The 15264-nt window shown below is 43.7% G+C and overlaps 1 protein-coding gene across 3 annotated transcripts in view; it reads left to right on the plus strand.

Moving 5' to 3' along the window:
* Positions 1-15264, plus strand: part of SYN3 (synapsin III) — a 491622-nt gene that overhangs the window by 27001 nt on the left and 449357 nt on the right. For all 3 annotated transcript variants that reach the window (XM_027541855.1, XM_027541857.1, XM_027541856.1), the window contains exon 2: positions 7778-8238. In XM_027541855.1, coding sequence (XP_027397656.1) covers positions 7928-8238 — 311 coding nt within the window. In that variant the 5' untranslated portion in view covers positions 7778-7927. The remainder of the gene's footprint in view (positions 1-7777; positions 8239-15264) is intronic.

Below are 15264 nucleotides of genomic sequence, written 5' to 3' on the forward strand. Positions count from 1 at the left end.
TTTGTCAGCAAAGTGATGTCTCTGCTTTTTAGTATGCTGTCTAGGTTTGTCATAGCTTTTCTTCCAAGGAGCAAGCCTCTTTTAATTTCATGGCTGCAGTCACTGTTCACAGTGAATTTGGAGCCCAAAAAAATAAAAGTCTGTCACTGTTTCCATTTTTCCCACCATCTATTTGCCAAGAAGTGATGGGACCAGATGCTGTGATCTTCATTTTTTAAATGTTGAGTTTTAAGCCAGATTTTTCACTCTTCTTTCACCTTCATCAAGAGGCTTTTTAGTTCCTCTTCATTTTCTGCCATAAGGATGGTGTCATCTGCATATCTGAGGTTATTGATGTTTCTCCTGTCAGTCTTGATTCCAGCTTGAGTTTCATCCAGCCCACTGTTTTCACATGGTGTACTCTGCAGATAAGTTAAATAAGCAGGGTGACAATATAAAGCCTTGATGTACTCCTGTCCCAGTTTTGAATATGTTGCTTTATGACATGTTTTATTTTTCTGTCTGGTGTGCTTCGCGGGTGGCTCAGACAGTACAGAATCCGTCTGCAATGTGGGAGACCTGGGTTCGATCCCTGGGTTGGGAAGATCCCCTGGAGGAGGGCATGGCAACCCACTCTAGTATTCTTGCCTGAAGAATCCCCATGGACAGAAGCTACAGTCCATGGGGTCACAAAGAGTCGGACAGGGCTGAACAACTAAGCACATGTGGTCACTCTTGCCCTCTGGTGGCCAGTGGAGGCATAGCGTGGGGCTGAGCCCTCACTTGGCCTCTCCTGAATTCTATCCCAGAAAGATTTTATCCCAGGGTCTTCTGACCTTTTGTTCCAATTTCTTTCCTTCCAGAATCTCCCTCACTCCCACCTGGTCCCACCATCAAATTAAGTTTGTCACTGAAGAGATATCCAGTGTCTAGTGGCACAGGAAATCAGTGACTCACAAAACAGGAAGACACCTTGCAAATCATGTAATCCAACTCTCTTCTTTTATACCTAAGGACCTAAGTGATTTTAACAAGCTCCTAACTTGGCTGCTGCATCCATATATGTGCTCTTCAGTCTGTTCTCCACACAGTGGCCAAGTAGATGAGATTATGTGTGTCTCTTGCTTATAATCATCCAGTGGTTTACTTTTCACCCTTGGAATAAAATCAGAATTATTTTCAAGATGGCCCTTCATGATCTGGCTCCTTTCTAGTTCTCTAAACATTTTCTTATAAAAATCTCCTTATTTTCTGATTAAGCTGGCCTTCCTTCTGTTCATCAGATGTGCCTAATACTTTCCTACCTCAGGGCCTTTGCATATGTACTTCCCTTACCCTTTATCCTTACATCTGGGCTTAAAGGTCACCTCTCAGAGAGGCCTTCTCTGTTAATCTCTATAACAGCACTCTGTGTATTGCCTCAGGCCATGAGTTTTTGTTCATTATCTGCCTCCCTTTACCAGATTATAAGCTCCCCCAGGGCCTGCAGTGAAAGAAATTACAGAATGAGTCTTTAATGAACACTGGAGTTGGTCAAAAAACATAATGCTTCTAAAGGTGGTGAATTCCTGCCAGTGTAAGGTTGACCAGAGTTCCTAAAGAAGAGATTGTTAAATAATCTCTAAGGTCCCTTCATCTCTGTTTGTAAACTTTTCTATCCAGTATTTGAAAGATGGAAGATGTTCAGATCCAATAATTGCTCAGTAGCTTGTGTTGGACTAACCCTGTCACAGATGATAGTTATAAATTTTGGATAAAGTATTTGAAAGAATCTGAGATTTTTGGAGAGAAATGGAAAATAGGTGGGATCTGGAGGAGATTTAACCCTTGAAAAAAGGCACCTTCCCCCACTAAGTGAGATTCACATTGATGTGGCTCTTCTCTGTAAAGCACTCCCCAGTCTATATGGCAGGGAGAAGCTAGAACCAGAGCAGGAAGCTGCAGTTTTACTGATTTGACAGGAAGCAGGCAGAGTCTGGGGCTTCCCAGGTGGAGCTAGTGGTAAAGAACCTGCTTGCCAGTGAGGAGATGTAGGAGACATGGGTCTATCCCTGGGTCAGAAAGATCCCCTGGACGAGGGCCTGGTAACCCCTCCAGTATTCTTGCCTGGGAAATCCCATGGACAGAGAAACCTGGCGGGCTATAGTCCACAGGGTCTCAAAGATGTGGATGGGCCTGAAGCAGCTTAGCAAGCACACATGCAGAATACAGGCTATCAGAGTGTCTAGAAAATGAGGAAATCTAAGGAGATGTCCCCCAATCCATGCTCCCAATAAGATCAGCTGAGGCCTCTGTGAAAACTGTATTCCAGTTCAACCCCTCCTTCTGCCCATTTGTGCTTGTCATGCTTGCAGTTGTTAATCATGGAAACACACTCCAGTAAACTTTCTGCTTCCAAATCATCCTGGCAGAGTCAGTTTCCAGGGGAACTTGACTTAACAACAGTCTTAATTGATGTTTGTAGAATGTTGTACCCAGCAGCTGCAGAATACATGTTCTTTTCAAGTGAAAATGAAGCATTCATCAAGATAGACCATGGTGAGCCATAAAATTAATCTGAGTGGATGTCAAAGATGTTGAAGGATTAAACCCCTATAGACTATGTTCATTAATCATAAATGAATCATATTAAAAGCAATAACATTACAATATCTGAAAAAGCACTGGAGTTTGAAAGTTAAAGATATGTTTAAATAACACATAGATCAAAAAGAATTAGAAAGAAATAATTTTAATTGAATGATAATGTAAATATAACATGTCAGATCTCTGGATTCAGCTAAAGTGGTGCATGGAGGGAAATAACATTGCTTTAACTGCTTGTATTAAAAAGAAGAAATGTTTAAAATTAACGGTATATTTACATCTTAAGAATGTAGAAAAAAGAGGAAATTAAAAATCTTAAACCCAAAGTAAGAAGAGAGGAAGTAATAAAAAGCAGATATAGGTGAAATAGAAAACAAATAATAGAGAAAATATAAAAAGCTGCAAGTTGTTTCTTTAAAAGATTAATGAAATATATAAATTCTTAACACAGATTAATCAAAAAGAGAAAAAGCAAATGACTAGTATCAGGAATATCAGGGAAAATTACTACAGATCTTGCAGAAAATGAAATGTTAAATGCTATGAACAACTTTATGCCAATAAATTATACAATTAAAATGAAATGGACCAATTGTTTGAAATCATATATTGCCAATATTGAAATAATAAGAAACAGAGAATATGAATAGATTTATAAAAGCATTTGAGGTAATTGTTAAAACCTTTCCAACAACAACAACAAAAAATCAGCCCCAGATGGCTTCACTGTTGAATTCTGTCAATAAATTAAGGGGGAAAAGAACCCCAATATTACACAAACTTTCAGAAAATTGAAAAGGTAGGGACACTTCAGAATATATTGTGTAAGGTCAGCATTATGCTGGCACCAAAACCTGGCAAAGACATTGACAAAAAAGAAAATCACAGACCAGATTTCTCATGAATACGGACGTAAAAAATCTTCAACAAAATATTCTTGGCTTGAATCCAGCATTATATAAAGAGGGTAATTCACTATGACTAAGTGGGATTTATCCTAGGAATGAAAGATTGGTTTAGCATTTGAAAATCAATTAATGTAACTCACCACATTAAGCAAATACATGATTTTTAAAAACCTTGTTGTTCAGTTGCTAAGTCGTGTTTGACTTTTTGTGACCCCATGGACTGCAGCATGCCAGGCTCCCCTTCTCTTCACTATGTCCCAGAGTTTGCTCAAATTCATGTCCATTGAGTCAGTGATGCTATCTAACTGTTTATGTCATTCTCTGCCGCTTTTTTCTCCTTTTGCCTTCAGTCTTTGCCAGCATCAAGGTTTTTTCTAATGAGTCAGCTCTTCCCATCAGGTGGCCAAAGTATTGGAGCTTCAGCATCAGTCCTTTCTGTGAATATTCAGGATTGATTTTTCTTTAGAGTTGACTGGTTTGATCTCCTTGCTGTCCAGGGGACTCTCAAGAGTCTTCTTCAGCACCACAGTTTGAAAGTATCAGTTCTTCGCCACTCAGCCTTCTTTATGGTCCAACTCTCACATCCATACATGACTACTGGAAAAACCACAGCTTTGACTATCCAGACCTTTGTTGGCAAAGTGAAGTCTCTGCTTTTTAATATTCTGTCTAGGTTTTTCATAACTTTGCTTCCAAGGAGTAAGTGTCTTTTAATTTTATGGCCGCAGTCACCATCAGCAGTGATTTTGGAGCCAAGAAAATAAAATCTGTCACTGTTTCCACTTTTTCTCCTTCTATTTGCTGTGAAGTGATGGGGTCAGATGCCGTGATCTTTGTTTTTTGAATGTTGAGTTTTAAGCCAGCTTTTTCACTCTCCTTTTTTACCTTCATCCAGATGTTCTTCCCTGGTGGCTCAGAGGGTAAAGCGTCTGCCTGCAATGCAGGAGACCTGGGTTCGATCCCTGGGTCAGGAAGATCCCCTGAAGAAGGAAATGGCACCCCATTCCAGTACTCTTGCCTGGAAAATCCCATGGACAGAGAAGCCTGGTAGGCTATAGTCAATGGGATGGCAAAAGAGTCGGACACAACTGAGCGACTTCTTTTGATGCTCTTTAGTTCCTCTTCACTTTCTGCCATAAGAGTGGTATCATCTGCATATTTGAGGTTGTTGATGTTCCCCTAGCAGTCTTGATTCCAGTTTGTGATTCATTCAGCCCAGCATTTCGCATGATGTACTCTGCATATAAGTTAGAGTGACAATTTACAATCTTGTATTACTCCTTTCCCAATTTTGAACCAATCCATTGTTCCATGTTCTGTTCTAATAGTTGCTTCTTAACCTGCATACAGGTTTCTCAGGAGACAGGTAAAGTGGTCTGGTTTAAGAATTTTCCACAGTTTGTTGTGATCCACACAGTCAATGAAGCAGAAGTAGATGTTTTTTTCTGGAATTTCCTTGCTTTCTCTATGATCCAACAAATGTTGGGAATTTGATCTCTGGTTCCTCTGCCTTTTCTAAATCCAGCTTGTATATCTGGAAGTTCTGAGTTTACATACTGTTGAAGCCTAGCTTGAAGGACTTTGAGCATAACTTTACTAGTATGAGAAATGAGCACAATTATGCAGTAGTTTGAACATTTTTTGGCACAGCCCTTCTTTGGGATTGGAATGAAAACTGACCTTTTCCAGTTCTGTGGCCACTGCTCAGTTTTCCAAATTTGCTGGCATATTGACTACAGCATTTTAACATCATTTTTTAGGGTTTGAAATAACTCAGCTGGAATTCCATCACTTCCTCTAGCTTTGTTTGTAGTGATGCTTCCTAAAGCCCACTTGACCTCGCACTCCAGGATATCTAGTTCTAGGTATGACCACACCGTCATGGTTATCTGGGTCATTAAGACTTCTTTGTATAGTTCTTCTGTGTATTCTTGCCAACTCTTCTTAATCTCTTCTGCTTCTGTTAGGTCTTTACTGCTTCGGCCCTTTATCATCCTGTCCTTGCATAAAATGTTCCCTTGGTATCTCCAGTTTTCTTGAAGACATCTCTAGGCTTTCCCATTATATTGTCTTCCTCTACTTCTTTGTGGTGTTCGTAGAAGAATGCCTTCTTATCTCTTCTTGCTGCTCGCTGAAACTCTGCATTTAGTTGGGTACATCTTTCCTTTTGTCCCTTGCCTTTGGCTTCTCTTCTTTCCTCAGCTATTTGTAAGGACTCCTCAGACAACCACTTTGCCATTTTGCGTTTCTTTTTCTTTGGGATGGTTTTGGTCACTGCCTCCTGTACAGTGTGATGAACCTCCATCCATAGTTCTTCAGGCACCCTGTCTACCAGATCTGATACTTGAATCTATTTGTCACCTCCACTGTACAATCATAAGGGATTTGATTTTAGGTCATACCTGAATGGGCTAGTGGTTTTCCCTACTTTCTTCAATTTAAACCTGAATTTGCCATAAGGAGCTCATGATCTGAGCCACAATCATCTTAATTAATCTAGAAAATCACTTCACAAATTCAACATCCATTCGTGATAAAAACTCTAAGCCAACTAAGACTATAAGGCAACTGTCCCAACCACTATGGGAGGGTTTTGGACAGTTTCTTAAAAAGCAAAAACATATGCCTGCCCATGACCTAACAAATTAACTTCTAGATATTTTCCCAAAGAAAAAGTCAGTCCCTCAACCAGTCTCTCTCTCTGTCTCTTCACCCTGCTCTTTCCCCTTTCTTTGTTTCTCTCTCCACAAAATTACTTAAATAGAACATCCTTAGAGCAATTCTATTCAGAATTCCCACCCCAAACTGAAAACATTTCAGACATCCCTCAAAAAGAGAATGTAGTAACAATTTGTAGTTATTCATCTAGCAGAACACTACTCAGCGATAAAAGAGTGACTTGTTACATACAACATAGCTGAGTCTTGAAACCATTATGTTGAGGGAAAGAAGCCACGCAGAAAGGAATAAAACACAATCACATTTATATAAAGTTCAGGAATAGGTAAAATTAACATACGATGATAGACATCAGCAAAGCCTTTACCCATGAGGACACATGGATTGCTAGAAAGGGACACAGGACAACTTCCTGAGGTGACCGGAGTATAAAAAATCTTATGCCAGCATATACATATATCAAAACTCCACGAGCTGTACACTTACAGGCTGTGCATCTCTAAGTAAATTTTACCTCAGCAAAAACATAAAATAATCTTAAAAAAATAAAATATAGGTGGGGTCGAATTGCATGATTGAAACCATTTTTCTCAGTGAGAAATTTTGATCTTAAATGAATAATTTGCTTTTTTAAAACTTATTTTGCTCTGTTTGGAAAAGGACTTCATTTGTTTAGTAACCTGCTGGGCTGTGCTGACAGAATTTCACAGACTGGCTTAAACAACAGAAATTTGTTTTCTCACAGTTCCAGAGGCTGGCAGTCTGAGGTCAGGGTGCCAGAATGGATGGTTTCTGGTGAGAGCTGTCTCCCTGGCTTGCAGACGGCTGCCTCCCCGTGTGTCCTCACATGGCCGAGGAATAGCAAACTCCCTCTTGTCTTTTTTTATGAGGACATTAATGCTCTCACAAGAGCACCACCCTCATGGCCTCGTCTAACCCCATTACCTCCAAAAGAACCCATCTCCAGATACCAGCATGTTACTGGTGAGGGCTTCAACATACGGATTTGAAGGACACAATTCAGTTCGCAGCTGTATATATTCTAGAAAATGTGGAAAATACAGGTAACTGGAAAAAACAAAAGCCCGTGTAGTCTGGTGATGCAGATATAGTCACTGTTAACATCCTGATGTCTTTTTCTTTCCCAAGTTTTGTTATTTCAACTTTTATGTGGTTGTAGTCATTCTGTATCTATAATCTTATATCACGATCTTTTAAATTAAAACATGAAATTTTTTCTGCATGACTAAAATCCCTTTTTAAGTACTTCTTTTTAATAGCCACAAAAGGTTCCGCTGGATGTGCTGTAGTTTACATATTTGTTATCCTGTGGTTGAACGTTGGAAGACTTTCCAGTATTCTGCTAGTGTAAATAATGCTGTGATAAATACATTTGTCCAAGAGGCTTTTTCTGTAACTCGGATTGCTTTCTTGGGGTAGAATTCCAGAAAATGGAAATTGTAGGTTAAAAGGGTGTGCTCTAATTAGATGTTGCCAAATTCCTTGCCAAAAAGATGTCCTACTTTGCACTGTCCCCAGGAGCAGGGCAAGAACGGGCTTTATTGGTTTGCTCTTAAGAGGCTGAGGTCGTTTCCACTAATGTATTTCTTGGCCTGTTTCCACAGGTGAAAAAAAAGACAGCTGTAGCTGACTTGTGTGGGACTCCCTTGGCTCTTTTGGCCCAAGACCCTACCACTCCCTGTCCCTGGCAGCCTGTATTCTGGGCCTCACCTAGACAGCCCGAGTGGGAACAAGCCATCTCGTCCATCACAGCCATGAATTTCCTCCGGCGGCGCCTCTCTGACAGCAGCTTTGTGGCCAACCTGCCTAACGGCTACATGACGGACCTGCAGCGCCCAGACAGCTCCACCAGCTCACCTGCATCCCCCGCCATGGAGAGGAGGCACCCTCAGCCCCTGGCAGCCTCCTTCTCCTCTCCAGGATCCAGCCTTTTTAGCTCCTTCTCCAGTGCCATGAAGCAGACCTCACAGGCCCCCTCGGGGCTGATGGAGCCTCCGGGTCCCTCCACGCCTGTTGTTCAGAGGCCCAGGATCCTGCTGGTGATCGACGATGCCCACACAGACTGGTAAGCAGCAATCTGCAGGTGTCCTCACATAGGGGCAGGAGAGGAGACGGGGCTTATCTCACTCTTGGGGAAGAGAGAGGGGAAGAGCTGTGCGAGACTCTGTGGTATCAGAGACTGGCAGGAGGGAAGGACATTAATGCCAGGCACCACAGCAGCTACTTTGTGCCACACTCTGTCCAAAGGGCTTTATATTTAAGGTCTGCAGTCTCTCACTTGCAAATCCAAAACCCAAAAAGCTCACTAGAAAATATTTTATAGCCCATTTGCTAGCAAAGCGTGATCTGAAGGAAAGTTAGACTGTAATAGTCTTCATTGTACCACTCACTGTGCTTGTTCATATGATTTGCTGAAAACTTCTTAATACATTTGATATGGGCTACTGCCCAGGGCCCATAGGAAGTTTTATATAATATATGGTATATGTACTGTATTACTTTCCTAATAATAGAAAACGTTAAAAAATCTGAAATAACTGTGGTAAGTCGCTTAACCTCTTTGAGCTTCAGCCATGCTCCCTCATTGAGTGAGGTTGCCATGAGGGTAAAAGAAATCAACAAAAGTCCACAGTCCTTAATCTCAAGGGACCAGAGTGCCTGAGTTTGCATTCCTACTCTTCCATTGACTGGCAGTCTGGTTCCAGAACCTGTCTTAACAGGACAGCAAAGGTGGGCAGAAATGATATCCCTTCCAGTCTCTTCCCAGGTGTGCCCCATCCTGATAGATGGGAAGCATCCTGGCTGGGGGGCAGAGACTGGACACATGTGTCAAGGTCATTGTAGCAGTAGTTCCACAGGTAGTTACTGAGCACTGATCGAGTGCAAATAACAGCCTTCAGTTCAGTTCAGTTGCTCAGTCATATCCGACTCTTTGCGACCCCACGAACCACAGCACGCCACAACCCCTGTCCATCACCAACTCCCGGAGTCCACCCAAACCCACGTCCATCACAACGGTGATGCCATCCAGCCATCTCATCCTCTGTCATCCCCTTCTCCCGCCCTCAATCTTTCCCAGCATCAGCGACTTTTCCAGTGAGTCAGCTCTCATAACAGCCTTAGGTACTCAAATGAGTAATGAACAGGCCCTGCACACAGGAAGCTGAATGCAGGTGGAAAAGAGGTCTCTCTTTGGAATTTTTGCTAGAGAAGATACATATTATCAGTCCAGTTGGAGACATAGAATTTGCAGTCCAGGAAGTAAACCTAAATATGGAGACCCGGAGGCACCCCATTTAGGGCAGGTCTGGCAATGGACCCATGGATGGCCACGGGGGCTGGAGGGCAAGGTTTCCTGTGTGTGTCTCCAAAAGCCACCATAGAGTAGGCACAGAGTCAGCATCCAGTAAGCATGTATTACATGAAGCAGTTAATATATTCAGTTCACTGAGCATGCCAGTGCTCTCTTATTCTAACATGGATGTGTGTGCTCACCTTCATTCCTTGAAAAGTGAACTCAGGCTGGGAATGGTTGAGCCTGTACTTTGGAGTGGGAGGTAATTATAGTTTATAACATATTCAATGCAGTCAACATTAAAGCATGTTCAGTAGGTTCAGACTTTCGCCTTTTATTTTCCTGCTATGGAATCACTTCATCTTAACCAGGATGGTCGGGTGCCTGGCCTCTGTTCTGATCTATTCTGAGTTGTTTTCAGTGATGCTTGAAGGGTCTTACATGAAGCATTGTTAATCTCTGCCTGTGAAGTTATGCAGAGCATCATATTTAGATTCTGAGCCAAGGGGTTGATTTCTGCAGAGGTGTTGATTTCACTCACCCCTGCCTGTGCAGTCCTGCTGCCTATCTGCCTGGTAATCAGAATGCCTACATGGCTTTTGCAGTCCTCTGTTTCTCTTTAACCCAACTTGACCTTGATTTTGAGTGTTCTCTGTTGACTGCACCATCTCTGGTTCAGTCAAGGTTTGCCATAATATGGTCTTGGGAAGCGGTATTTGTCAAAAGCTTTACTTTTTGTATGGATCCTGAGCTAATAAATGGCAGCAAGGTGAAGTGGTTAAGGATTCAGACTTCAGAGCTATCTGCATTAAATCTCTACCCCATAATAGCTATATGACCTTTTAAAGTTACTGCATCTAAATGGTAAAATAGTACCTACCTGTAGAGTTAATATATGTAAGTACGCTTGAAATCTGAATTACTATAAAAGTGTTTAGGAAGTGTCTAGTAGACAGTAAGTGCTATTTAAGTGCATATTATTATTGCAGACTATTGTGACCTTTTGTGCAATATTAATCATCTTGACTGCAACCCCATAGGCATACTTATTTAATTTCTTTATGCCCAATATTAGGCAGAATAGATTAGGATTTACCCCGCTGTGCTATGGTTTTCTAATGGTCAATCTTCCCTACTAGCTCTCAGGTGATAAAGTTGAGTCTTACTAATTAATCTCTGTCTGCCCCCAACCCAGTGCCCATATGGTGTGTAGTTTAATGTAGGCGCACAGCTAATGACGCTGAAATGCCATAAATTACCTTAGCCGAGTAACATTTGAATTTTGACTTTGGTCTTCAATCTCTCTAATCCACAGGAGTGACCAGTGTGTGAATTTTAGTCTGTGCACCCTGGTGGGGGACACAGTTTTTGGCTAGAGGAATTTCTTCCGGTCTGTTTCAATCATGCTTCATGTGCCCACAGGTTAATTAGGGATTGAGAACAGCAGTCCACTTTTCTTGCCTCTCAGAGGGTTGAAAGTGGAACAGTGAGAAACTGAGCCTCATTATAATGTCACCTGGGAGTTAGCTGTGCATTCATTGGATGTTTGTGACAGAGACTTCCAACCCACACATGACAGCTTCTCATACAGAACTCATCTTAGATTCTTTAAGAACTTGAGAACCTTTGCTGGCTGCCTTAGAACCCCGATTTCTTCCCTGCCAAGTTCCGGAAGGATACCTGTCGTCCTCCCATACCAGGAGCGGCCAGCAGGTGGCGGGCTAGCCCCACTGTCCCTGGCTAGTTTTGGCAGAGTCCGGCTGCCTCTGGGTCAGCCCCCTGCCCAGCGCCTCCTTCATTGTGCAGACTGTCTCCTGAGAGGAAGAAGCTGTTGAAGAGGGAGAAGCCCGCTCACACAGTCCCTTTCTTTCTCCTTTGAGATGGTAATGAGAGGGGGAGATGATCCCCGTCTGGACTGAGCATGAACCCATCAGGAACAATGTGGCTCCCTTTTCTCCCTTGTCAGCCTTGGTTCCTTCTCTCTGTCACCCCTTTCCTGGTCCAGGACCCTGCTGCAGAATCAGGTTTCCTAGAGGGTGAGAGAGTTACAGGAACCTCCCCCTCTTGCTTCCTGACAGAGGCCAGCTTGCAGACTCTCGGAACCAGCCTGGGCCTCCCAGGGATGAATGATACCTGGCCAGTGGCCAGGGGGAAGCGAGGGAGAGGAGGACTGTCCATCTTCTGCGGAGACACACAGGATCCCAAAGCCGCCTTTACTGGAAAGGGGGACTAATGGCGGAGCATTTTGAGATCCCACGACCTTTTGGGGTTGCCCCAGAGGTCAGCCTGGCTACATCAGGGAGGTTGGGGAGCTTTGGACCAGACTCACCTGCCAATAAGATCTGGGTCAGGAGTCCCTCTGAACTCAAGCTGGCACTGTCCTCTGGGATGATGGGTGATCAGTCAGGTTTGAGAACCACAAGGGAAAGGAGAAATACAACAAATGGATTTCAGGCTCATTTTTCTTCGGCCCTCTCCACTCATTCTCTTGCCAATTTTCCAGCGCTTTGACTGGTGTCAGTCCTCTAGTCTTGACCTTGCCTCCTGTATACCTTTCATGTTACCACCAAAGTATCCTCTTTCCAAAATCCAATCTTGCAAGTTCACTCCCATGTCCCATCAGGTGTCACCTATTATAACCATTAGGTGGTACATCATTGCCCTCAAGTCCAAAGTCAGAGTGTAAGCATGTCTGCCCTCCCTCTAGGTCTGCCTCCAGCTCAGCGTCCTCTTTGCTGCTTATTGCACAGGAGTAGCAAAGGTTTGTAGTTTTCAAACACACCTCTGCCTTAGCCCATACTGTTCCCTGCTACCTGGAATGCCTTTCCCTATGTTGTTGTTCACTGGGCCAATCTCCATTCATCCTCAAAAGCCTGCTCAAGTTTCACTTCTTCTCTGAAGTCTTCCCTCACACACCTACCCTGCCAACAGTGCTAATAACTTCCTCCTTTGATAACTTAAAATACACTTCATCATGCCACCACAGCACACATCACACTGTGTTGTACTTGGCTTTAGGTAGCTGTCTCTTCTGCAAGAATAAGGCCTGTGTCTTCCTCTTTTTGTATCCCTGGAGCTCACCGTGTAATATATTTTCAATTAGCATATGTCATTGTCCCAAACCATTCCAACCAGAACAGCCTGTATTGGGCATCATGGGGCCTGAAATTCACCTTACTGCAAGAGTCAGCAATATAGTGCATACAGTTGAGGGCTTCCCAGTTTTACTCACCTGTGTATAAAGTCTTGGCTGTTTATTTTTCAGTATGTATGCCCCCTTCACCCCAACATCCTCCTCCCCAAGCCCATCCAGGCTCCAGAGACCTTGAAGGTAAAACTGAGATCAAAGAAGTACACCGAACCTTGTTATGAAGAATCTTTCTGGGGGTCATGATCAATGTTCTTATTTTGAAGAAATCAAACCTAGGGTTCTGGTACATTCTGTAGCAATAATTTAAAAAATTCATCTACTTGTTTTAACAATCTCGTAGAGCTGCCTTACACTGTAAAGCCGTAATCTACAGTGTAAATTATTGCCACAGAATGTACTAGAACCCAAGGTTTGATTTTTTTTTTTTTTTTTTTTCAAAATGAGAACATTGATCATGACCCAGAAAAGGGTTCTTCATAACAAGGTTGGGTGTACTTCTTGATCTCAGTTTTACCTTCAAGGTCTCTGGAGCCCGGATGGGCTTGGGAGGGGGATCCTGGGGTGAAGGGGGCATAAGGCAGCTAAGGCTTGGCCCCCAGCCCCTCCCTCCAGGGGTCTCTGAAACCCTCCCTCCTCTTGCTTCCCATGGTCCTTGTTCCCAGAATGGCTGCTCTTCTCTTTCAACAATGATCTATTGTTGTTGTTCAGTCGCTCAGTGGTGTCTGACTCTTTGTGACTCCATGGACTGCAGCACACCAGGCTTCCCTGTCCTCTACCATCTCCTGGAGTTTGCTCAAACTCATGTCCATTGCGTCGGTGACGCCATCCAAGCATCTCATCCTCTGCCACCCCCTTCTTCTTTTGCCTTCAATCTTTTCTAGCATCAGAGTCTTTTCCAGTGAGTCAGTTCTTTGCATCAGGTGGCCAAGTATTGGAGCTTCAGTCCTTCCAGTGAATGTCCAGGGTTGATCCATTGTTACCCTCCCTCTTATTCTCCACCCTTCCCTAGAATTTCCTTTTTCTTTTACTTGTTGAGGAGGAAATGAAAAGGGGATTCTTAGTTTTAAACACCCCTTAGCTACTATCCTTTCAGCCTGGAGTTTGTGAGGCTGCCCCATCCTACCATATGATGGTTAATGATACTAATTAGAGCACCTTGTGCATGTCTGGATTCACTGAGAGTTGCTATGTTGTATGATAATTTGTATCCCCACTACCACCCACCCACCCATGCCTACTTGCTGTCTTTGTGTCCCAGAGCCTAGAACAGGGCAGGTAGATAGTGGGTGCTGGGAAACATCTGTTGATTGAATGAGTGATTTGGAGGTGACATTACAGGTAATGGCAAGGGTGAAGGTGTGACAGTGAGCTGAGAGTGACCGTGGTGGCATTCTTTAATCCTTTTTCCCCTCTCACACCGCTCAATCTAACTGGAAGTCACACTGGCCACCATGAGAGCATTTACACCATGGAAATGCGCAAATGCTGCAAACCAGGATTTTTAGGTCTCCCTAGAGAGCTAGCCAGTATACCACTGCCAGTCACACTTTCTGATTTTCCTAGGAAGGATTTTACAGACAAGAAAGCAAGGCACGGACATACCATGCACTGCTTGAGAAACCAAAACAGGAGAGGGGTAGGCTGGGACTTTACCAGGAGTAACTTCTTTGCAGGCATATCGGATGGTGACCTACCTCCTGCTGACTGTTTCCCAGGGCTTCAGTGTTTGGCACGATGTAGGTGCTAAGAAGTCTAGGTTGGAAATGAGTGAGCACACAAATGAAGAAACCACGAGCTCTTTGGGAGTGCGGTCAGGTCCTCCTCACTGTCACAGGACAAGCACCTGTGCACTTTGCACGGCCAGACACTGTGCTAAGTGGTTTTCCTGGACTCTCTGATTTAACCCTCTCAACAACTGTGTGGAGCACTAGTACTGTTCTCCTCGTGTGAAGAAGGGGACTAAGGCTCCGAGCCCAGGATGAGAGCAGGCACAGTGGCGTGTGCAGCCGGCCCAGGCCGGCCAGCTGACGAGTCTGGCATCCCTGTCCTCCTGTCATCCTTCCCTCTCCCACCTGAGCACAGGCCTCGTGTGCTGTGCCCGAGGGCTCTGGAGCCTTGTGTGAGTGCACATACCACACACGCTCATGTCCAAGGGCAGGACTCCCTGTTACAGCACAGTGGCCAAGTGACCTCCTCCTCAGAGGAAAGTGCCCACCTCGAGCACCCTCTCCATCAGTGCCTTTGGGCAGCCAGAATGTTGAGGTGCCAGGGGAAGTGGGGGTTCCTATAGCCATCCAGACACTCGTGAGCTCAGGGTGTCTTGGCAGCCCCTTGAAGCCTTGCTGTGGCCTAATTGGCCTCAGGGTGGCCAGGACTTTCTGCTTCCCACTGTGCCATCTTGTCGGGGGACGGTTGCAGTGGGTGGGAAGGGGGCATTAAATTAAGAGCTGGCATCACCAGCAGAGGCTTTTGGGTAGAGTTCCTTGTTGCTTTAGCCAGTAAAAATAAGTATGTCCAATTAATAATTAGACAAACAATGAATCAGTATAAACATATCCCATTGCAATATATAGATTTGTACCACAAAATTATTTGTTGTTTATCTGGAATTCATTTTTAAGTAGATGTCTGCTAGTTTATCTTTC

The sequence above is a fragment of the Bos indicus x Bos taurus genome, chromosome 5, assembly GCF_003369695.1.
Source record: "Bos indicus x Bos taurus breed Angus x Brahman F1 hybrid chromosome 5, Bos_hybrid_MaternalHap_v2.0, whole genome shotgun sequence".
NCBI classification, from domain to species: Eukaryota; Metazoa; Chordata; class Mammalia; order Artiodactyla; family Bovidae; genus Bos; species Bos indicus x Bos taurus.